The sequence below is a fragment of the Harpia harpyja genome, chromosome 17 (assembly GCF_026419915.1).
Source record: "Harpia harpyja isolate bHarHar1 chromosome 17, bHarHar1 primary haplotype, whole genome shotgun sequence".
NCBI lineage: Eukaryota > Metazoa > Chordata > Aves > Accipitriformes > Accipitridae > Harpia > Harpia harpyja.
Genome location: NC_068956.1, coordinates 4162519 through 4184935, shown reverse-complemented (window position 1 = coordinate 4184935; position 22417 = coordinate 4162519). Strand labels below are relative to the sequence as shown.

General features: G+C 48.8%; 1 protein-coding gene across 3 annotated transcripts in view; it reads left to right on the top strand.

Moving 5' to 3' along the window:
- GAB2 (GRB2 associated binding protein 2) overlaps positions 1–22417 on the top strand; it is a 98127-nt gene that overhangs the window by 61162 nt on the left and 14548 nt on the right. For all 3 annotated transcript variants that reach the window (XR_008238945.1, XR_008238944.1, XM_052812667.1), the window contains exons 3-4: positions 17176–17416; positions 21072–21658. Coding sequence is in view for 1 of the 3 variants with exons in the window: in XM_052812667.1 (XP_052668627.1) it covers positions 17176–17416; positions 21072–21658 (828 nt within the window). In the remaining 2 variants the exon portion in view is untranslated. The remainder of the gene's footprint in view (positions 1–17175; positions 17417–21071; positions 21659–22417) is intronic.

Here is a 22417-nt window from a genome sequence, read left to right as displayed (position 1 = left end):
GAGCCTTGAGCCCTTTCCTCTCACCCAACGTCCTACCATACATACAGATGTAGCCTTTTCCTCAGTGTTCCCATCAATACTTTCTGCACTCAGCATCATGGAGCTCCTTCTTTTAAAAGACCGTATGTCACATCTAGATCCACTGGTTGCACATCTCAAGGGCATTTGGATCAGTCCCACCCATCCTTCTCTACCATGTTCTGAGTTTTCCTAACAAAAGAAAGAGCCATGGCCGCAGATTTGCTCTGCGAAGACAAATGCAGATGTCATGTCTCAGCCCCAGGCTTGACCCAGCCTCTCTGGAATGGATGGGGGAGACCTGGCGACCCCAACTCACTTTGCAGCAGGCTCATGGTTGAACTTCAGGTGCCTTCGAATGCCTCCTTGCTTGAGTCCCAGTTCATCCTTTAGTCATCCTGCCTCTTTAAATTTGTTCCAAACTTCCCTGACCCTGTTTTTCCTGCTCCACAAACAGCAAGTTATTTTAAGATCTGACACTGTTCAGCTTTTATCTCAGTGTAAACAATACCGGAGATGGAGTGGTCTTGGCACAAAGGAGCAGCTTGAGAGCAGTTAAGTGTCTGCTGCCTTCCCCCCCCCCCCCCTTTTTCCCCTCTTTCCCTTTGGAGATGAGCTAGTTCAGGTGTTAATGAGTCTGCTGAAGAGCAGAGAGCCACTAATGACCTGGAATTTGCTTCCTAGAAGACAGAAACAAGGAGAGATAGTTGCTGATCTCTACCAACAGGTCAGGGTCTCTTTGCTGTGATTCCCCTGGCATTTTGGAGAGGGAACCAATGCTGTTGAGAGTGAGATGTGCTGGTGGTTATAATCTGTCCACTTTTGGGGAGAAGATGGAAAAAGATGTCTAAAATGAGGTGAATCATTTGCACCCGGGAAGTGCCCATTTCTTTCCGTCGGCTCTCCAGGAAACCAGGGCTGATGCGCTCAGGTGGACACAACCACTTTGTAGACTCCTAAAACTCTGCTGAGAAGAATCCCACCCATCTCAGGATTGCTCTCAAGACCTTTGAGATGTTTGGATCTTCAAATGGTGTCATTTGTCATCATTTCATTTACACCAGATGAGGATCAACCCCGACTATTCTTCCATAACTTATTCTTCTTGCTGTACTCAGCTCTTCATCATGTTGTATTACCAGAAGCATTGCAGGACCAGAGTCAGGACTGCATTGCTGTGATGGTCACTGTCCTTAACACCGAGAGCAGATTTCTAGCCCATCTGGGTGCCCAAAAAAGAACTGAAGCAAGGATGCAGAAACCGGAAAGCAAGAGAAAAGGTCTTAAGGTACCTACATGATTAGGAAGCCAAGCTTCTGGCTTCAGGGGCTCTGATGCAATTGAATAGCTGAGGTTTGCAATGCTGGATCAGCATTTTCTTCAGAGTTTGGGATTTGGAAGTGTAGGAACTTTTAGGATTTTATTATTTAGATGTTTTATTGTGGCTGTGGATATTTTGGAGTGGTGGGACTGGAAAAATCCAGAAGATATGTCAGCCTTGTGTTTGCAAACCCATAACTCTGCCATCCCAGTGAGACCCCTGGGAGATACATGTTAGTTGAGCCCCCTTTAACCATACCCAGCATTGATGGGAACTGGCAGAGGATGCGGCCGTTTGTGGGAGCACCAGGTTTATAGGCAAAGAATGCTCTTAATCTCGCTGCAAATAATAAAACCATCAACCAGCAAAAAAGAAAATTTATGCTCAGCTTTTAAAAAAGACCAACAGCCAAATACTCCAGTTCTTCATGACTGTTTCCCAGCAGGCGCCCAGCACAAGGGTATCCAACCAGCCTCTTCTGAAGATAAATATGGAGCTAGGGCCTTGGGGAAAATCCTGCACTTTCCTGGCCAAAGTCCCACTGGGTTTGCTGAGCTAGAGCTGGGATTTGAGCTGGGAGAGAAGGAAGAAATGTGAAGTTCAAGAGGTTTGGGGTTTTTTTAGAGCAAAAAGCATTGCCCAGCCTTTCCAGCACAGGTTTCCCAGCAGAGATTGGCCAGCTGCATTCATACGTCTCAGCACTGCCTGAGCCTGTCTCCTGGGCCAGGTACCCAGAATCAGAAACCCATTTAAAATAATTCTTTGTTTTATAATTGGCTTTTATCGCTACGAGCCCTGTGCGTGTCAGGTCAGCCCCATTAGTTTAATGGGAGCTGAGGAATTTTTAGGATGACTTACTGACCGTGGAAAAATGAGTGTGGCAGACAGTATCAGCATCACATCAAAAAGCAAAACCACGCAAAGCCTTTGGAAACAAAAACAGCTGATGGGCTTGGAGCAAAGCAACCGGCAAAGCAGCACTGTCTGAGCAAAATCGAGGGAGGGAGGGAGGCATTTTGGGTGTCGGCCAGCTGGGAGGAAACTTGCAGTCAGATTCGCCTGCATTTTTATTTCCCAGAGGGGTCCTGGGACTGGTTTAGCCCATGTGCCCCAGCCGTGCCACGTTGGGGTTCATGGGGCTGTATCCCATGCCTGCAAAGTTGCTCAGGCGTCGGGACAGGACGCAGATCTGCAGGCAATACCCAGCATGTAGGGGCCAGGCCGGGAAATGCGGTGGACACAGGACTCCAAAACGTGTGTGTGAGCAAGTTGGAAGACAAAGGAGAAAATCAGAGTGACCTTCATGGTGGATAATTTCAGGCAGTTTTTCACAGCGTGACTCTTCCCCCCCCCCCCCCCCCCCAAGCCAACATATTTCCACTTTTCTTCCCTCCATATATTTCACATTGTTCCCTCCAAACCTTTGATAGGGGCCATGGCTTATACACTCTGAGCGCTGCTTTATAAAACCTGATAAAAGCCAGGACAGATTTAGACTCTCATTTCCCAGACCCCAATGCCTGTTTGTTTACTGGTTTGTATTGCTCTATATTTCCAATTAAAATGGAGTCTGAGTAAAGGGAAAGCTTTCTAAAGCCTTTCAAGCCTTTGAGTGAAGGCACACGGAGCAGGAAGGAGCCGTGAAGCTGTCGATTGCTGTGAACTTTCCATGACACCACTCAGGGTTTGTTTCCAGACTGATTTTTATTTATGAATGCAGTAGCATTTATTACTGATTTTATCTGTAAAGATAACACTTCTTCCCTAGATGGTTTCTATGCTTCAGTTATAATTACTGCCTGCTTCTCAAACATAATTCTGCATTATTTAGGGTGGTACAATGCCAGAGCTGTAGTGTTGGCAATTTATTACTTGGACTGTGAGGTTACACCTGATCCAGGGATGCCCACGTCCACATGTATGCCCTGGCCACATCCTGGATCCCTCTGGGAAGGCTGAGAACATCTCTCAGGCTCCCTCACGGTGTAGATGTTGCCAAGAAACCAGTTTTCTGCTGGTGCACACAGGTGCTGCACAAGCTCTGAGCATAAAGGCAGCCTCTGCTCAAAGGGATTCATCATCAGGGCACAGCATAGACATGTTGGTCCATCTTTTCTTCTGCCTGTAGCCATTTGCTGCCAGAGGCAGCTCGGTGATGGTACCTGCTCCCTCCAAGCTAAGAATGGTCTTAAAAGGGACACTTGGCCACAGCTCCTGAAAAACTTGATGAAAAATCTGTGCAGGAAAATGAGATGTCGTTATCTCTCCTGTTCCCCCCTTGCTCTCAGCCTGCTGCTTCTCTCTCTGGGAGTCAGACCTAGGAGGGGGTTACAGTTTCCACCAGGCATTCAAGGAACAGCTTAATTGTTGGTCCGTGCTTATGATCGCTTTAAGCCACAGAGGATGAGGCAAATACTTACAGTTAAGCATGAAAAAACACCCCAGCTTGAGTCTCTATCCTTGGAGATACTCAAAACCCAACTGGACACAGTTCTGAGCTGGTGTAGCTGCCCCTGCTTTGAGCACAGGGTTGGACTAGACCATCTCCAGAGGTCCTTTCCAACCCAAATATTCTGTGATTCTGTGTTTTTTATGAGCTTACACTGCAGGGCAATATCAGGCTTCGGAGTATGGTGAGGAGCTGAGATACCTCAGCAATCCCAGCAGGTGAAATGAGTAGTTCCCTGTCTGCATCACCAGGAAGGTGGGAGGGCAGAGCAAGAGATGAGACATTGCCTCATCTGAGTCCATATCACAGCGTATTGTCTGATACCCCTTGGCTCTGGGTAAGTCCAGACTCATGTTTTCTTATCCTTTTTGCTCTGTGTGATGTCCCTCATTGTACTCCAGCTGCTCCATGGCGGGTGGTGAAGCTCTGGCAAGTGTCAGCCCTTACTGGGGATTCAGCTTCTTTTCATACTTACTGGGTCATTGTCACATGCTGAAGAATGTGTCTGACTCATTTGCACCTTTGATTGATTGCCACCCTTTATATCTGTTTATTAGGATGGAAAATAACATTTCACCTCAAAAATTTCATCATGTGTTCTTTCAGCTCCACATGACCAAATCCCATCCTGGCCAACACAGCTGCTCCTTGCCAATTTTTGGTACGATTGCCTTCCATCATTTTACTGCCAAACACATAAACTGCCCCTATTCTCGTATGCCATTGCTTTTGAAGTAAGCTGGAGTTGAGTGACTGATTGCATTTGCTATTTTTTTTTCATAACTGACAACGAATCCTCTTTTTGAAGTGTTGGGCAGGCGTCTGGGCACTCGGGCACTTGCAAATACTTCATCACGGGCACTTGCAAATACTTCATCACGTGTACAAGTGTAGTAAATGGCTATTGCACTGCCCGAGGCTCCAACCTCACCTTTATCTCATGGCAGATCACCTGCCCTGCCAAGAACCACCTTGTTTGACATTGCTATCTGTGTAAACCATTCCCTGGAGCTTGCATATACTTTGTACAGGCTCAACCTTGATATAAAGCCTTTATGATGGTAATTATTTTTGCTGGCTTGCTGTAACAGTTCACATTGCTCTCAAATGAGTCATGATGAAGTCTTTCAAATACCCACTTGTAATCCATAAATTCTGTGATGAGTCTTTTTGCTAGTTGATGGTGGCTTTGATGATTAGTGTTAGGGTCAAAACCTGGTCAAACCATGATCTCCCAGGTGAAAATGTTGCCTTCCTCTCTTGAGAGTTGTCTGAAAAAAATTCCTGATAGAGCAGAAGACTCTGTCTTTCCTGGAGAGCACTGTGGTGTCTCTTCAGTCTTTACATTTTGGGTTTTTTTTAAGTATCATCTCAAACCCAGTTTCTTGACACCCATGGCTTTTTCTCATCCCCAAACTTCATTCCGTGAGTCTAAAAAAGGGGTAGATTTGCGATTTTCACTTGAAGCTCATTCTAACTTTTGCAGCTTTATTACAGGTTTTAAATACCATTATATCTGTCCTTTGGCATCAACATAACTCCTTCTGGGGGTCTGAGATCCTGCTGGCTTTTCTGTGATGCTCCAGAAACTCACTTCCACCATTTCTGCTACCTTTAAGAAGAAATGCAAATGCTTTTAATTTCTTTGGCATGTTGCTGGAAGGACCACCCTATCCTCTGCCTACCACTAATGTTTTTATGCAGATAAGTCCATGATTTCCTAGCCCTGGACAAACAGTGCTTCTTGCAGTAAAAAAATCCACTGACATATCTCAGTAATGAGAACACAAGCTACTGTCTGGTGTCTCCTGGTGCAGTTTGAAGGAAAGACCAACCCTGTATTCACGGACCTATATGACACAGAGTGGTTTGTTTTACAGATAAAGTGGCTTAAAGAATTAATACTGCCATGAATGCAAGAATGCCCTTAGTTGTATTAAATAAGTTAAAATATTTGCTTTAATAATGTTTATAAATGATGAAGTGAGGCACAAATCAGTTTTCCCTGTGGGTGCGTTGCTGCATGAGTGATCCCTGTGAAGTTCTCATCTGTCTCCAAAGCATTTGGAGACGGAAAGCTGGAGCAGGCTGGTTTATGGTTCGGTCTGGTCCTGGTAATTCCTGCATTCCTGTGGTTGTAGCCAAAATCCATTATATCATGGCTTATTCCTCGCAGCATCTGCGGAGAGAAACGGTTCCAATGCGTATTTGTTACAACCACTTTTCATCCCATGGGTGAAGGACTCTGTGATAGTGACGAGAGGGGCACCAAGTGTTGGCTCTCATCCAGATCTGTTTCAGCAGCCAAATACACCAAGTTTGGACATGGGTCATGTAGGTGATTAGAAGAAAAAAAATCCCATTCCTGTGAGGAAGAAAGAGTTCCCAGAGGTGGCACATATGGAGTCTGAGCAAGCTGATGCTGGGGGAATGCTGTCCTTGCAGCAAGCAGAGCAGGTGACAAGCCCATCACAAACTCCACTTCAGAGGTGGTAAAAATTCAGCATGTTCATTTTCACTCTCACTGGAATCCATTTTTATCCGCTTTCAGCGTCGATTTTGATTCACACCTTTTCACTCTGAATTTTAATGAATTTATAAAAAAAAAAAAAAATCAAGAGTTTTGCTCAGAATTGTGCTTTCACATCTAAAAAGCACACAATGATGATCTTCGGTTGAAGAAGAGCAATCCACCCCCAAAAAACGATCCACTCTGATGAGAAAGAATTGAAACACTTTGACCTTCTCCCCTTTTACTTAAAATTCACTTTTATCCTCTAAAGGTTTCTTGTAATTTCTGGCTGCAGGCAATCCCTTGGCAAGCTCCTATTTTGATTAAATGGCATTTTCCAGCTGGAGGATGTCAGAACATTTTCAATTGGCCCTCAGCCAAGCGTGAAGTATGGGCAATGCACCGGGCAAGAAGATGTGGATTTTGGTGTGGGTGCTGGTACCATCTGTGGTGTGTGCAAGGATGGGCACAGCTGCAGAGCCACAGATAATGTAATCCGGCTCTTCAGAGTTTTAAGGATGGGCTCACCACACTTTGCGAGCCGCATTTGAGTGAGGAAGAAGAGGGTGAGGAGCTGTTGAATAAGCCCATGGGATGGTTCACAACCCATGAGAGAGCATCAGGGGAGAGAGGGTTTGCTCCAGTCTTTGGATGCCAGAGGATGTTTTGTTCCTGAGTCAGGGAATGAGGAATGCCAAAATCCAAAAATACTACACTCAAGGAGATTGTGATAAATCTGCCTTGCCCGAGTCTCCTGAGGACCAAGCTCTGCATTACGCTCCGTTGCCCCACTAAACCCAGCTCTGCTGCTGCTGTGTGTTAAAAATAACCACAAAACCAGCCCATGCTTTAGTGCACAAGGTTCAAACTGCAACATCCATGCTGGGAGCTTGCCCCGCTGCTCAGTGCAGAAATATCCAGTGGGGAGAGATTTGCTTGTCTGCAACCAGACGTGATGGGGAGATGGAGGGTGTCCAGGTGGAAACGGTCGTGCACAGATATAAGAAATCCAAGAGCATAACGTGGAGCTGAACTGATGGTGACCAAAGTCCAGTGGGATGTCAAACCCAGCAGGATTCAGAACTCTAGCCAACCCTGCATCTCCTTTAACCACCTTCATCTCTTCCTTGGGATGGTCCTGGAGGGGTACGAGCCATGGTGGATGGGGGACCTGGGGACAGGGACAGGGCTGGGGCTGACCCTAACCCAAAAGCGCTTGCAGGAGAGCCTGCCAGCCCCGCGTTTCGGAGCATGAATACCACAGTAACGTATTGCTGTGCTGCTTTCAACCCACGCCAGTTCTTGCCTTTGGCACAAGCCGCGCTCCCCAGTCCCTGCCAAACCAGTACAGATGTTTTAACACTCACCGGAGCCCAGATAATTACAAACAGAACGGAGAGACTGGTCGGGGTTGTTTTCTTTTCATTGCCTGAACTCTTAGCCATTCTCAAGCGAGACACCTCCCACTTTCTGACATTGCTTTCAAAGACATTTTTGTGGGCTGCATTGCTAATACTTGTTTTATTAGGGGAACGCTGAGAAGCCCCAACCAGGATGAGGATCGCACCATGCCCACTGACGTAACGGTGACCGCAGAGTGAAACAAGTGCAGGGAAGATGAGCGGAGCAGCTGGAAAAACATTTTCATGGGAAATTAGGGCTGGTTTCTAACCAGTAGCTTTCCAGCCATGGCATTGCAAAGCTCAGCTCATTTTCAAATGGGTTTGGGGAGTGTTTTCAATGGGGTGAAACCATGCGATCAGCTGGTGGGCACTGGCCAGAGGATGCTGCAGGTCCTTCCCACCCTAGATCCTCATGGGAGACAGTGCCCATCATGGCAAGCTTGTGAGCAGAGCAGATGAGATGAAGGAAGGAGCAGCATCTCCTGTTTTAATGGAGGGAAGCCAGCAGCAAACACCTTGTTCCTGGTCTGTGCTTGTACAACCCAAGATAAGGGAGTCTGGCCCGTGATCAGGAGATATGTTCCCTCAGACCATTTGCAAATAGCCGGGTTTGAGTTTAACAGATGAGAACTGATGTAGCATGAATGAAACCAGTTGTCATATGCATCTCCCCTGGGGACACTTAGAAAGTATCTGTGGGGAGGAGGACCAAGAAAGCCTCCTCAGGCTTCAGGTCTACATGAACCTCATGTCTACTCACCCTTTTTCCATCAGGATGCTTTGAGGTCCTCCTGGACATACAGGTTCATTTTGTCCTTGCGTTTGTTACCACAGCTGATAACTGGTTGGGTGGAAGATGACTGGCACAAGCCCACCAACCCTGGTGGGCTCAAGCTGCCTTCATGGTTCTCCCCTCAATCCCTGCTGTGAAATTCCTCATTTGCCATGCCCAGCCATGAAGATTTTCATCTGACATTATTCCAGTTCATTTCCTGTTGCTGTGGAGACCAATTTAAATGAAACTCTAGTATTTTGAAAGAGAATATGATTCTAAGTCATTTGCAATGCAAGGTCCCATGCTAATAGCATTAGCATATTATTTGATTATGGTGATGTGTAGGGAATAAATTCCAAGTCCTTTTGCCATCATTGCATCTTAAAAGAAGAGGAGGAGAAAAAACTCCAGGTTTTAGCTGATACTGAAGACTTTTACTGCAAGTGAACTCATAATTTCTGAATGCATAAAGCTTTGGGGGTCACAGACACTTTTAACCTCATGGCAATGAGAAGAGCTTCCTGGAAGGGACCTTTTCTTTCTCTGCTTCCACTGAGCACTGTTAATAGACTGCCTAATGGGCAGGACTCAGGTTTTTAATCATGGGTAGAGAGATCCAGGGCAGCTTTTTGAGCTGTTTGTGTTTTTGCTGGAGTGCTGGTGTGGCAGAGCCCAGCTAGAGAGTGGCTGTGCAAGGTGTAATCCTCCCATCATTTGCAGAGACTTTTCTTCTTGCATTTTACCCTCAACAGCTTAGGAATGGTTTTCCCTTCAGGACTTCTTTAGAAGATTCTGTTATGTGGACAGGGTATGCCCATACCCCTAAATGAAAAAAAATTGCATGGAAAACTTTTGCAAAGAGGATTGTTTTGAGAGTAAAGGCTGCAGAGATGGAAAAGTGAGAGCTGAACTTCCAGCAAGAAAAAAACCAAGCCAAACTATTTTATTTGTTTTGAGTCTCCATCCCTAAGGGCATGTTTTCTGGCGATGAACTGACCCTTGCTTGCACTGACCCCCAGGCCGCTTTGCTCACTGGTTCAGGGACGCAATATTGCAGCCACTAGGGTTAATGACTTCTTTTGTCTCCTCTTTCGGCTTTTGCAGTTGATGCGGCTGATGTTGCCCCATCTGAGCATGCCAGGCTCACCTGAAAAATCTGGGGCTCTACCACAACCCCCTGTCCCCATCTTCTCCCCTGCCCCCTGTGCAGCACCCACCTCCCTTTCCTTTTAACCCATCGGCTAAAATACCACCCAGCAAGCAAAAAATAACATTAATCCCAGATAGAGGAGAGAAAAACGGGGCCAAATTCCTGTGGTCTGGTCCTAAGCATGGGTGCAAATGCACCCATGAAGAAGGGGGCTCTGAGAGGAGAAATTTGGGGATCCTCTTCCTTTCCCCATCACTGCCTTACTGAGCCATGGTGAAGCAGACCCTTAACAGCGCTGCTGTTTTATTGACTCCCCAGCAAACCAGGACTTACAATGTTTCTCCCCCAAGGTAAGGAGAGATCGAAATAAATTACTTCTGTAAAGAGCCGGGAATGGCAGTTCTTCTATAATACAAAGTGCAAATATTTGGGCCTTTCGTGCACTCCCTTGAATAGAAATGGTACTAAATCATGCATAAGTAAAATGGGTTCACATTTCCTCCTAGCGAAAGTTTTCCTTTGCTCTCCTGGAGCATTAAAGGCCTATGCTCCCGTCGCCATAAAAAGGGCTATAAAATTTAAAGCGGGCCGTTAAGAAGTCTGGGTTGGGATTATGCTGGGAATCATCCTTTCTCCTTCTCCATCCCTGCTAAGTGAGGCATGAACCCATGTTTGCTCAGGCAAGGAAAGGCACCCACATACTGCTCGCAGTGAACAATGAGGAAGACAAGAATAAATTTGTTCAGGACCTAAAAGCAATTTTTTCCTGGGCTAGGGGATGCAAAGTCAATGGTGCACCAGCTTCTGGGCTTTCACCCTGCTCGTTGGTGGCATGTTGGACCATGGCATTGCATGAAGACTTTGTTGGTGTGATGTCCAAGGGAAAGCCCGGTTAGGAAATGCCAAAATCGCTAATCATCATCATCATCATAAATAATAATAACCAGTGGTAATAACCAATATAATAACCAACGCAATCTCCAAAACAGGATGGTGGAGCTTCATTTCACACAGTGAGAAAGCTGGTTTGATGCTGGGCTGTCATGAGGCTTCCTCTGGCAGGAGAAAAAAACCTTTTCTCATATAAATGTGTCGTCTCTTTCAATAGCTCTTAGCTTTCAACAGCTTCAGCCCTGTCCTGCAGCACTGGGCTCCACAGACTGCTCCTACCTCCAGCCAGATATACTGAGGACGCCCCTGGCCTCTGCGGGAATCACAGATGCCACCCCCAGAAAGCAGCTAATTCTGCACATCCCCACTGCATTGGTTTTGCCACCTTACCCCTACCCTGAAAAAGGCAAAAATACCCCCCCTTGAGACCACTTTGGTTTATACAGTTAGAGCCTACCATCTTTGCCCTTTCCCTCTGTTCCAGCCTTTTTTTTTTCTTTTTCTTTTTCCCATTTAATTCATCATCAAATTGGTTTTGCAATGTCAGAGATGATGATTCATGAAGCAGAGGGTTGGAGACGAGTTACTTCTGTGGAGCAAATGAAGCCTGTCCCAGCCCATGCTGCTGCCCTGGAATTGTCCTTCGTGCCCAGCTGTAGGTCATTGTCCCACTCCAGGGCTCTCAGATAAGGATGTCCCAGGCGGGATGCTCAAGGTTGCGCGTAAGCCGGGGCTGCGAGCATCCACGTTCATCTGCTTTTATCTCCAGCACTGAAGCCCTTATAACAAAAATAAATAGGTGCACACCAGGCATCCCCATATGGCCAAATGTTAGACCTCCAAATATTGACACGAAAGGTTGACCTCCACAATCGAGCGGCAGATTTGCTCTTTAAAGGGTAGCCGCCATGTGCAGGGCGTGCTGATATGATACAGAGCTGGGTCACTGCCGCCAACAGGAGTTTCCCAGGGCAGGGATGGGATTTTGGGCACAGCTTCATCTCACAGAAGCAAACCTGGGTTCTCCAGGGAGAAGCATTGCATTGTTTCTATTGCAGTCTCTCCCTTCTGCCCCTTCGTCCTTCAGCGAATTGATTGCTGTTAAAATAACTGAGATATATAATGCTTTGAGGTCAGGATGATCTGACTTGGCTCCTTTCCCTCTTTTCTCGCTCACTCACTTTCCAGCGCTGTGATTTTTCCCCCTGGTTCCCATGCTTTTCCAAGGCAAATGCTCCTACATTACCATTATTTTTTAGTTGTTTCATACAAATGCAAGCAGAATGCTTACACTAATGGGCAGAGACAATGTTATTTATTGCCACTCATCTTTGTCGCAATGTCTCTCCCATCAACTCTTTCTCGGGTAGTTCTCCCCATCCTGTGTCGGATGCTTGAATAATTGGGGGATTTCACTGTTGTCAGTAGAGGAAACCTAAGGGGACCAGCTTAGGCTAAGTATCATTTAGATGGCTGAAACTAAGTAAAAGAGAAACCATGCCTTTAGCCCTCTGTGAAGCAGATGCCTGTCCGTAAAGCAGTGATGCTCCTCCTTTCCCTTGGCCGCTCTGTCTTGACCGGTTTCTCAAAGCAGATGGAAATAAGCAGCAGAAACTGGAAAGGAAAATCTCAAAAGCCTGATGTCGCTTTTGTCCCTACCCTTCAGCTCCTCTGCAGTGGAGCATGCAGCTGTGCCCCATCCTCACTTTTGGGGAGCTCCACTCCCCCTGCTTGGCACCCAAAATTCAGGCAACACCCGAATATTAGGGTACCTGTGTCCTTGCACGCAGCTCCCCACCCTGATGGAAACCAGAGAGGGGAAATTATCGAAATCAGATGCCCTTTCCCACTAACATGCTGGAGGAAACCTTTAGCAGGCGACCCGCCAAGGCGTCCTCAGACTGACAACAGCTTTTCTGAATGCCATCCAACTCGGAGGCGATAGGGAAAGCTCGGTAAATAAACCTTCCTCGGGTGCCATGCTCATCCTCATGTCATCCCAGGGCCTCCTGGCAGCGCAGTGGCATGGTGACTCGTCCATTGGACATGTTGTTTGTTCTCTCCCTGCCAGGAGAAGCACGTGGAAGGCTTGTTTTGGTAGGGTTGTTTGTCTTTTTTTAATTATTTTTTTGTATTTGTGCTCGAGGAGTGAGCTGGCAGTGAAAGCGGAGGTGCAGGCAGAGTCACACGGGAGAAGGTTCCCCCTTTTTTTTGCTGATAAATGACAGAGCTGCTCCAAAGAGTGGGGAGGATGATAGTGCATGCACGCACTCCGCCCCACGCCCTCCTAGGGATTATTTCTAGTAGATTTCTACCATTCCCTCCTGAAAAAAATCTCCTCGGCCATAAGTTTTAACTGGCACAAAGTCAGCAGCATCATCTAAGGTGTTTCACGACCTCATTTGCCAGGGCAGATCTGAGGATCCCTTATCTGCGAGGCCCCTTGGACCAGCTCACCTTTGCCAGCGCGGTGTGGGCATCATGGGGAATTTTGTGCCGCTCAGGGATGCCAAGCAAACCTGGCACCTTTGCTGTGAACTTCAACGGGAGTGCAGGAATTTAGGTACACGCAAAAATCGACACCTTCCCAGGGGCGTCATTTCAAGTCCATGGGATACAGGGAGTTGTAGTCCCAGCCTCTGCCTTCAGCCGGGGAAAGCTGACATCGCAGCTCCAGTGAAAAAGGCCGTTCTGAGCAACAATTTCCAAAAGAGGCTACGTAATTATTTCACTCAGATAAGCCCAGGAACATTGTGTGAAGCTATGTGCACACAGCAATAGTCGAGCGCTCTGAGCGAGGGAATTCAGAGCTGTCAGCAAGGAGGGAAATACTGCTTTGGGGGATTGAAAACATTCATGAAAAATTCCTGGCTCCCAGCCTAGTTGGTCCCGTTGCCGGCCGTGCTCGCAGCTGAGTATTTTTCTTCGGGGATGGAGTTACAAGGAGGTTTTTTCCCCCTTTGCTGCAACACATGGCCAAAAAGGCACATCTTAACCTGGACTAGTGAGTGCTGAGCCTTTGGCCGACCAAAGTCCACCTGGCACTGTAGGGTTTTGCAGGCTCGTCCCCGCCAAGCCTCTGGCTCGCTTTCTCACAGGGACCAGCGCAACAGCTGTAGCCTGAGCCCAGTGTGATGTATGCATGCAAATCGTGCTGCTGACATCAAATTTTAAGTTGTGGGCGTCCAACGCCGCCTTTTCCAGACCGTGAGAGTCCAGTTCCCTGAACTCAGAGGAGAACCAGCCAGGAAACGTGGGGTTAAGCTGAAACTTCCCACATGGCCCCACTACATAACCTTAACTCTTCCCCCCTGGGAATGGCAATAGGAACTGGAACAGGATCTTATCCCTCCTTGGCTGTATTTGACACATTCCCTCAACATAAACTCAAGTTCTCAACATAAAGCCAAGGGATTTGAAGGCTACGTCTACGCTGTTGAATGAAGGAGGGCCACGGGTTTATCCACGACCCCGAGGTGGATGGCTGTGAGGGATGGAGAAGCATCATTCTTTTTGGCTCGTGGTCGGACTGAGTTGAGCATCTTCGGTCATGATGCGGGTGGGACTGACACCTGGAGGCGTCTGGATGGGACGCCCCGGAGGTTAGTCACTAAGTGCCCTGCATGGACATGGGAAAGGAGCGTTGGTCCTCATTGCTTGGGAGCTGGGCACTGTAGCATGGTGAGTTGAAATGTCTTTGGGACCTCTGGCTCATAATTCACCTTGTACGCCTTACCCTGTCTCTGTTTCAGGCCAATGTGAAAGCACAAATGTCTTGACTTTTCCCTTTAGCATGTACTAGTGATCAAATACTATTTTTCTGCCTCGATTTCCTTTCTCACCTCTGTTTCTGCCCCCCAGCAGGACCCATCATCAGCATGTGACCCGGGCGCATGAGCTGCCCTTTTTTCTAGTGAAAAAAAACCCCACAACATAAAAAATACAGAGCAATCTTGGCAGTCCCCTTCTGCAGCCACAGGATTTATCTTCCCAGTACTTGCAATACCCTCCCAGCCCCGTGAAGCAATCCATCTCTCACCTGCTATTACAGAGTTCATCTCACAGACCTAATGGAGTACGTGACTCCTGAATTGGCTCTCGCTAATGCTCTCGGTGGCCGGGTCGCTGTGGGAAGCGAGCTGGGAATTAATTTTGAAAATCAATGCGGACGCCGATAGAGCGGCTTCCCCCAGGGAAGCGATGTGCTTTTACCGGGCATTGCCACCTTCTCCCCTTTGTCCCCTGTTTTCTTTTATGTGGTTGGAGTAACTGTGGAGTAATTCATCCTGCTTTCAATGAGCACGTCTTTTGCACTGCGCTCTCTGGTTTTCCCAAATCAGACTGATTTTTGGGAAAAGATTAGGGTGTCCTGGCAGTGTGGGGTTCACTGGGCTCCTCAAAGTGTTGTGATTTGAATTTTCTGTGCCCTGGGGTGGTGCTGGGGACCATCCCCTCTGTGCAGCCCCATCTCTCTCCTTAGGCTCTGTTGGCACAAATAAATCACTGTAATTTCTGACTCCTGAGTGTATTTTGGCCTGCCATGGCTTTTCCATGCAACGGCAAGTGCAGAGCCCACAGCGATAGTGTTGGAGGACTGCTCAGAGCAGACGGACCCCAACCCAGCGCAGTTCACAGTTGTCCCCAGAGGCGACCTTCATGCTGGGATGGGGACATAAAACTAACCTGCCATCCTCATACCATCCTTGGAAGAGTCTTGGCCAAAGCCCAATGTCATGGGCAATTCCTGGTTGTGATTCAGGAGGCAGCAAGACCGGGGGGCTGTTCCTGAGAGGCACTTTGGGTGCAGCCACCCTGGTTTTGGTAGCAATGTGGGTGTGGACTCTACCACACTGGCTGATCTCAGAGCACTTGATTTGGGACTGACATTTGGGACTCACAGAGCTCTCAAGACTCTTTTTCCGATGGGGAACAGTCTGCAGTGCTATGGGATAAATATTTAATAAGAATGAGGGTCAAGGCACTGTTTTGTCCAAGGACACCGAGACGGCCATTTACTCCCATGAAAAGCACCGAGGGATCTTTAATGCCCATGCAAAGAAGATAGGAATTGGAGTTCTAAGCTCTCATCCCCCAGTATTAATGTCAATGTTAAATATTGATCCTTTCTGTGTTTAGCACAAACCAAACAACAAGAGTCGAGCCACACTCTTTGGCTTTTATTAATGTACTTTTTCTGCATCGGGTGAAGTTTGCAGTAACGCCAGGAAAAAAAATGTAGCAGCAATGAACGAGCAGCAGACAGATCGATTTTGTATCTTGACATGATTCAGAAGTCAGTGAAAAATCACCCTGTGCGCAGCACCTCCTTGTCCGAGCCATGACAGTCATTTCACAGAGAACTCATTTATCTGCAGTGTAAGAGGGTCAGGCCCAAAATTTCTGGTAGGTTCTGGGATTTGAGGGAAGGAATGAAAAAAAGAGGTTGGAAATCTGTAAAATCCCCCTCATGCCCATGTCGGAGCAGGTTCCCTTATGGGTGTCTGAAGTCAAATTTGAAGAGCAGGTGGACATCGTGTTGGGGGAAACCTGGGAGCAATCCCTAAATCAATGGCAGCCAGAAAATGGGTGGATTTACCCAGGGAAAGATGGCCTTTTTGTTAGGGTTTGGGTCTTTTCTGCATTTTGCATCAGCATCAAATAAATGTAAATCACAACTATTATAAAGGGTGACTTCAGTGAACTGCAATGAGTGGTTTTCACATGCCAGGAGGGCATGCACGGCAGGGACACCATGCATTGTCTTCTGCATGGTCTTCTGCAGCCAGAGATGGATCAGCTTTCCCAAAATATTCTGCAGCTTATGAGTCTTCTGGGGCTTGGTGTAGGTTTTTTTTTCTTGTAATGGGGGTTTACAGCTTGGCTGTAAAAATTCATCCCAGGTTCAAATTCTTGGAGCACATTTATTAGAGGGCTGGAGTCGTCAGGTGATTATTCCTGACCTCTGGGATATTCTCTGTTGAAATGAATTTAATATTTTAAAGTGTATTTCTCCTTGAGCAAGGGGAGCAGGCACTAGGAGTCATGCGTTGGGTCTGCATCCCATTTTACTAGCAGAAAACAGCTGGAACTCTTTTGAGGTCACAAATTTAATAGAGAACTGGGGAACGTGGGAATATTTTTCATCTCTGCTGTCATTATGTCCATCCACATTCCCTGGCCTCAGTTTACCCAACTGTAAAAGGATAGCAGTGATGCCCTTACACAGGAGGGTGGGGATGACTTTAATCACATTGCTAAAGCCACCTACAAAAGGTCTTTAAGAAAAGACAGAATAAGCAGAAACTGCGGTGTGAAAGCTCTTCTCTTCCTTTTCCTTTTTAACCAGGTTATAACAACCCACTGAGCTCCCTGTGAATTGGGCTGACATCCCCCAGACATCCCTGCAAGCTACTAAGCATGTGATAAAATTTGATAAAATTTTAAAATATGATAAAATATTTATTTCCCTACATGGTACCTGTAGTTGCATGTGCTCCAGGTAGAGGAGTCTGCTGCTGAGCGCATCACTCAGAGCCATAAGCAAAACCCACTGACCTCCATAAATGCCGCAGCATTTAAGAAAGGAAAATTCTGGCAACACAGGCTGTGGGGTCACTGCATCTGGCCGCTTACTGGTATGTTTTTTCCCTTCACAGATACCCTGAGGAGCATCGCCTCCATGAACCATGCACCGCGGTCCTCCCCGGCAGAACTCAGCAGTGCCAGCCACCACCTGCTGCGAGAGCGCAAGTCCTCAGCGCCGTCCCACTCCAGCCAGCCCACCCTGTTCACCTTCGACTCGCCCGCCGGCCACCTCCAGAGCACCCTGTCCGCCAGTGCCCCCCAGGACTACCTTTTCCTCCACCAGTGTATGAGCAGAAAGTCAGAAAACGCAAGGTATTGTAGCCCACCTGGGAGCAAACCTCAGGGGCAGCTGAGGGAGGGCTGGGGGTGAGTGGCTCGACCCACCTCCATCCTTGGAGGTCTGCAAAACCCACCTGGAGAAAGCCCTGAGTGATGGTCTCATCTCATCACAGTTGGGAGGAGGAGGTCGGAGTGGTGACCTCCTGAGCGAGCTCACAGCTTTCCTGGCTTTCTGGGTTGTATTAGAAACTGGCTCAATGGCTGGACCCAGAGGGTGGTGATCGGTGGCCCAGAGTCTAGTTGGAGGCCAGTCACTAGCAGTGTACCCCAGGGGTCAATACTGGGTCCAGTCCTGTTTAACATCTTCATTAATGATCTGGATGATGGGGCAGAGTGTACCCTCAGCCAGTTTGCTGATGACACCAAGCTGGGAGGAGTGGCTGATATACCACGAGGGTTATGCTGATACACCAGAGGGACCTCAACAAGTTTGAGAAATGGGCCAGCAGGAACCTCATGAAGTTCAACCGGGAGAAGTGTAAAGTCCTGCACCTGGGCAGGAACAACCCCAGGCACCTATATATGCTGGTGGCCATCCAGATGGAAAGCATCTTGGCAGAAAAGGACCTGGGGGTCCTGGTGGACACCAAGCTGAACATGAGCCAGCAATGGGTCCTTGCAGCCATGGAAGCAAATGGTATCCTGGGCTGCATTAGGCCAGATATTGCCAGCAGGGCAAGGCAGGCGATCCTTCCCCTCTACTCAACACTGATGAGGCCACATCTGGAGTGCTGGGTCCAGTTCTGAGCTCCCCTGTACAAGAGACATGGACAGTCTGGAGAGAGTTCAGCAAAGGGCCATGAAGATGCTGAAGAGACTGGAGCATCTCTCCTAAGAGGAAAGGCTGAGAGAGCTGGATCTGTTCAGCCTAGAGAAGAGAAGACTCGGGGAGGATGTCATCAATGTATATGAATACCTGTGGGGAGGATGCGAAGAAGACGGAGCCAGGCTCTTGTCAGCGGTGCCCAGTGCCAGGACCAGAGGCAATGGGCACAAACTGAAACACAGGAGGGTCCTTCTGAACATCAGGAAACACTTTTTCACTGTGAGGGTGACCGAGCACGGGCACAGGTTGCCCAGGGAGGTTGTGGAGTCTCCATCCCTGGAGATATTCAAAAGCCATCTGGACACGGTCCTGGGCAACCAGCTCTAGGTGGCCCTGCTTGAGCAGGAGCGTTAGACCAGATGACTTCTAGAGGTCCCTTCCAACCTCAACCACTTTGTAATCCTGCAGACAAGGCCCTAATTCCTGCCTTTAATCAGAAAAAAACACAACCAGAGGGATGGGCAGGGTTTGCACCACTCTGCCGATCATCCCTTCCAGAGCTCGCTGGGCTTCGTGGCAGCCCTTGGTGCACAGTGTGGTATTTCTGAGCGAGCGACAGCTCTCTGCCTCCGGACCCAGCCGGTTGCCTTAAATAGCAAGGAGTTTTTTTGACGTGAAGGGTTTTGGCTCGCGGGAGCGGTGAGAAGGGAGGGAGGGAGCAGCAGTCGGAGCCCAGCTGGCGTGGGGTGAGAGCAGAGCCCAGGCTGCAGCCTCCACTGGGCTTTGCTGCTGCAGCTGCCTTTCCCTACCCGAAAAACAACAACTGAAAAAGGCTCAGAAAAATTAACTTCAGATGGACTTAATGGAACAGTGTTTAAAAAAAGGCCCTCTGACGCTCTAGCTATGAGGATACCTAAAAGCCACCCTCCGAGAGCCTGAGCGTGGCTGGGACCCGGAGGAGGAGGGAGCGAGCACCAATGCTTTGGTGGGCAGAGAAAAACTGGCCAGCGGCAGCTTCTGCAACTGGGCCAGAAATAATTGCCCTAATCAATGCCCAATGCACGGGGCCAGGCTGCAGGACTCCTGGGAATCCCTCCCCTTCCAGCTCCTGAGCTCTTACTTTACTCATCCATAAAATGAGGGTAATAGTAGCTAATTGGCAGGCAATGCTGAATAATTAACCCATGAGATGTTTCAAGTCCTCTGCCGAAAAGACCCTGCCAGAGCCCAAACGTCTCCCGGGCAGACTGAGTTCCAAATGCAGACTGAGTTCCAAAGGCGGCAGAGATTTGTCATATCACAGCATCGCTTGTTTTTTCCCCAAATAAGCCCTATTTCTGAGCGCCATCTCGTGCTGGCTCCATGAAACAGAGTCCCTGTTGTCCCTGCAGAGTACTAACCCCGCTGGAGTCCTGTAAACCAGCATCTCCCAGCTTTTCCCATAGGGCTGGAACTTCCCCAGTGATTTGCTGCAACTGGAAACCCCCCCCATAACCATTTCCCTTTTTCCCAGCATGGTGATTGATACAGGGCAGAACTCTCTTCCACGGGGAGATGTTTACATGGGGCTGGCTGAGCTCTTTCTGGCTGTGAGCGTGTGGTCCCTAAAAGCCTGACCCACTCATGGTTATACCTCTGCGAGCAAAAAGACACAGCCCAAGGCTACCTCTCACCGTCTCCTGGTGCATATGCATTAGCTCTTCATGGCAGGGTAACCCTTTTTTGGAGCTTTGCCATATCTTCTTCTTCCACGCTGCTTCAGCCAGCTCAGGGAAGGTATCGTTATCACCCGTGCTCAGCTCTGCCGCATCTTGCCCTCGTGTCCCAGCACTTCCAATGCAATGCTCACATTTCCCCAAGTCTTGCAGGATGGGGAGCTGCTTTGTGGTGGCAGGGGTTGAGGATGGGGGAAAGAAAAGTCCCAAGTGGCCAATTCAAGCATCCCCTGACTCGAGAAAATGTCATCTACTGGGGTTATGGATGCAGAAAGCCAATCCCATGGGGCTCATCGTCTTCTGCAACATTGGAGTGTTGATAGAGGAAGCAGTAGGAGGGATAAAACAAGAGACGAAACACCTTGGAGGGAATCAGTGGAGGAGCGGTGGCTAACAAGCAGTTGTTAGAGGATCAGGGTCTCCCCAGTGCTCATCCTCCATCCTGGCTAGTGTCCCTGGGCACGTCCACGATACAAATCAAGGAATTATTAGCAAGGCACAGACCTAGTGACCATGATGCCCTGCTCACCCTGTGGGACTCGAGGCCTTTTATAAATCTGAATTCAGCCCTGAGGTTCATTCCTCCTCCCCTGCGGATCAGGGTTGCAAACTCCAAACCCCAGCTGGGGACTGCCCTCACCTCCCCAGGGCTTGCCCCGCAAGAGGACAGGGTGGTGGCATGGCTGGAGGCTTTGAAATAATCCCCATCATGAATTTTTCCAGTCCCTCTCGAAAACATTTGCGAGGCAGAGGTGAGAGTAAGCCTCCCTCCTGCACTGTGGATGGGCGGCCAATGCGTGATGGCGATGCTGATGGGGTGGCTTTTTACAGCCGTGTCTTGGGTCACTGTCAGCTGGTGTGAAAATTGCCCTTTTGGAGCAATTTATATCTGGATAAAAGGCTTGTTCTTGCTCATAGCCTTATCATGGAGCAGGGTGCAGGTACCTCCCACCCATGACAGAGGCATTTTGAAGGTGTTTCAGGATAAAATGGGTTGTGGGCATGTTTGGAGGGGTCTGAGTTGTTCCCATTGCCCTGGGGTTGGGCAATGCGGGTTGGGAAGGTGACAAATGGGGGGAGCAGAGCTCTGTGCACCCCAGGACCGGCTCCCCCCCCTTCTCAGCCCCTTTCTCCCTTTCGTCTGCAGAAGCGCCAGCTTCTCCCAGGCCACAAGGTCCGCCTTCTTCATGCGGAGTGACACAGCGGTCCAGAAGCTCTCACAGGGCAACGGGCACTGCGTGAACGGAGTTGGTGGGCAGCTCCACGGCTTTTACAGCCTGCCAAAACCCAGCCGGCACAACTCGGACTTCAGGGACAGTGCATATGACCTCCCACGCGCCTTCGGTTCCTACACCCACCCCAAATCGAGCCTCACCAGCTCCGAAACCGATAACGAGGAGGTCTACACCTACAAGACTCCCAACAACACCCTATGCAAGGAGTTTGGGGAGCTCTCCATGGACTCCTATGACATCCCTGCCACCCCGCTCTCTGTCTACCAGATCCCCAGGACATTTACACTGGACAAGAACCACAATGCTCTGGCTGTGGCCGCCAGCGACTCGCCCGCTGCACCACCCCCGCGGCCCCCGAAACCCGGGCAGACGGAGCCACGGTGGGGCAGCCCACCCCAGCGGCCCCAACCCGGTGAAAGCTTAGGGCTGGCCCCCATGGCAGCCACCATTCCCCGGAGAAACACGCTGCCAGCGGTGGAGAACAGCAGGCTGCACCGAGGTGAATTTGGGGGTGGGGAGCTGGGGGTGGCTTTGTTGGGTCTAGCAGTCTTGGACAGGTCAATCCTACTGGGTTGCGGTAGGGCTGGCTTAGCTGTTGGCATCAACCAGGGGACTGAACACAAAGAAGCTCTCCCCAGTCAGGATCTGGCCTCGGTTTTTGTATGCAACAGGCATAGAGAGGCATCCCCAGGGCTCTGCTCACCGGAGCAGCTCAGCTGGCTTTTGGCTGTGTTGTACGTTGAACCAAAACCCCAAACCTGCTTGCCCATGCAGCCTTTCACCAGATTTTGGTGATATCAGCCTTTTTTACCTTGCTTTTACTTCAATTCGTCACCAGGTTTATCAGAACGTACTTCAGCCTGGAGCTGCCTTGGTTTTGCTCACCAGACAGGGATGTAATTTTGCACATCTACAAGACCCAACATCCCCAGTGCAGCAGAGCCGCCCTTCCCATTGGCCATGGATGGGCTATGGATGAATGTGCCCTTTCCAAACGTTGTGCCCAGGATGAGATAGTTGCAAGGTAACTTAGAAGAGGTGGTTGGAGAGAAAACATACTGTAAATGATACACACAGATCCCTGAAATGCCTCTTCCATCTCCTCCTACCTAAATACCAACATTTAGGCTGAGATCAGACCCATGCTCAGCAGTAGACAGACCAGTCTAAGAGCTTAGCACCCCCTCCTCACCCCATCCTCCCCTTACCGGAGGCTTTACATCTGCTGAGCGAGCTGTAACGGAGCTCTCCCTTAACA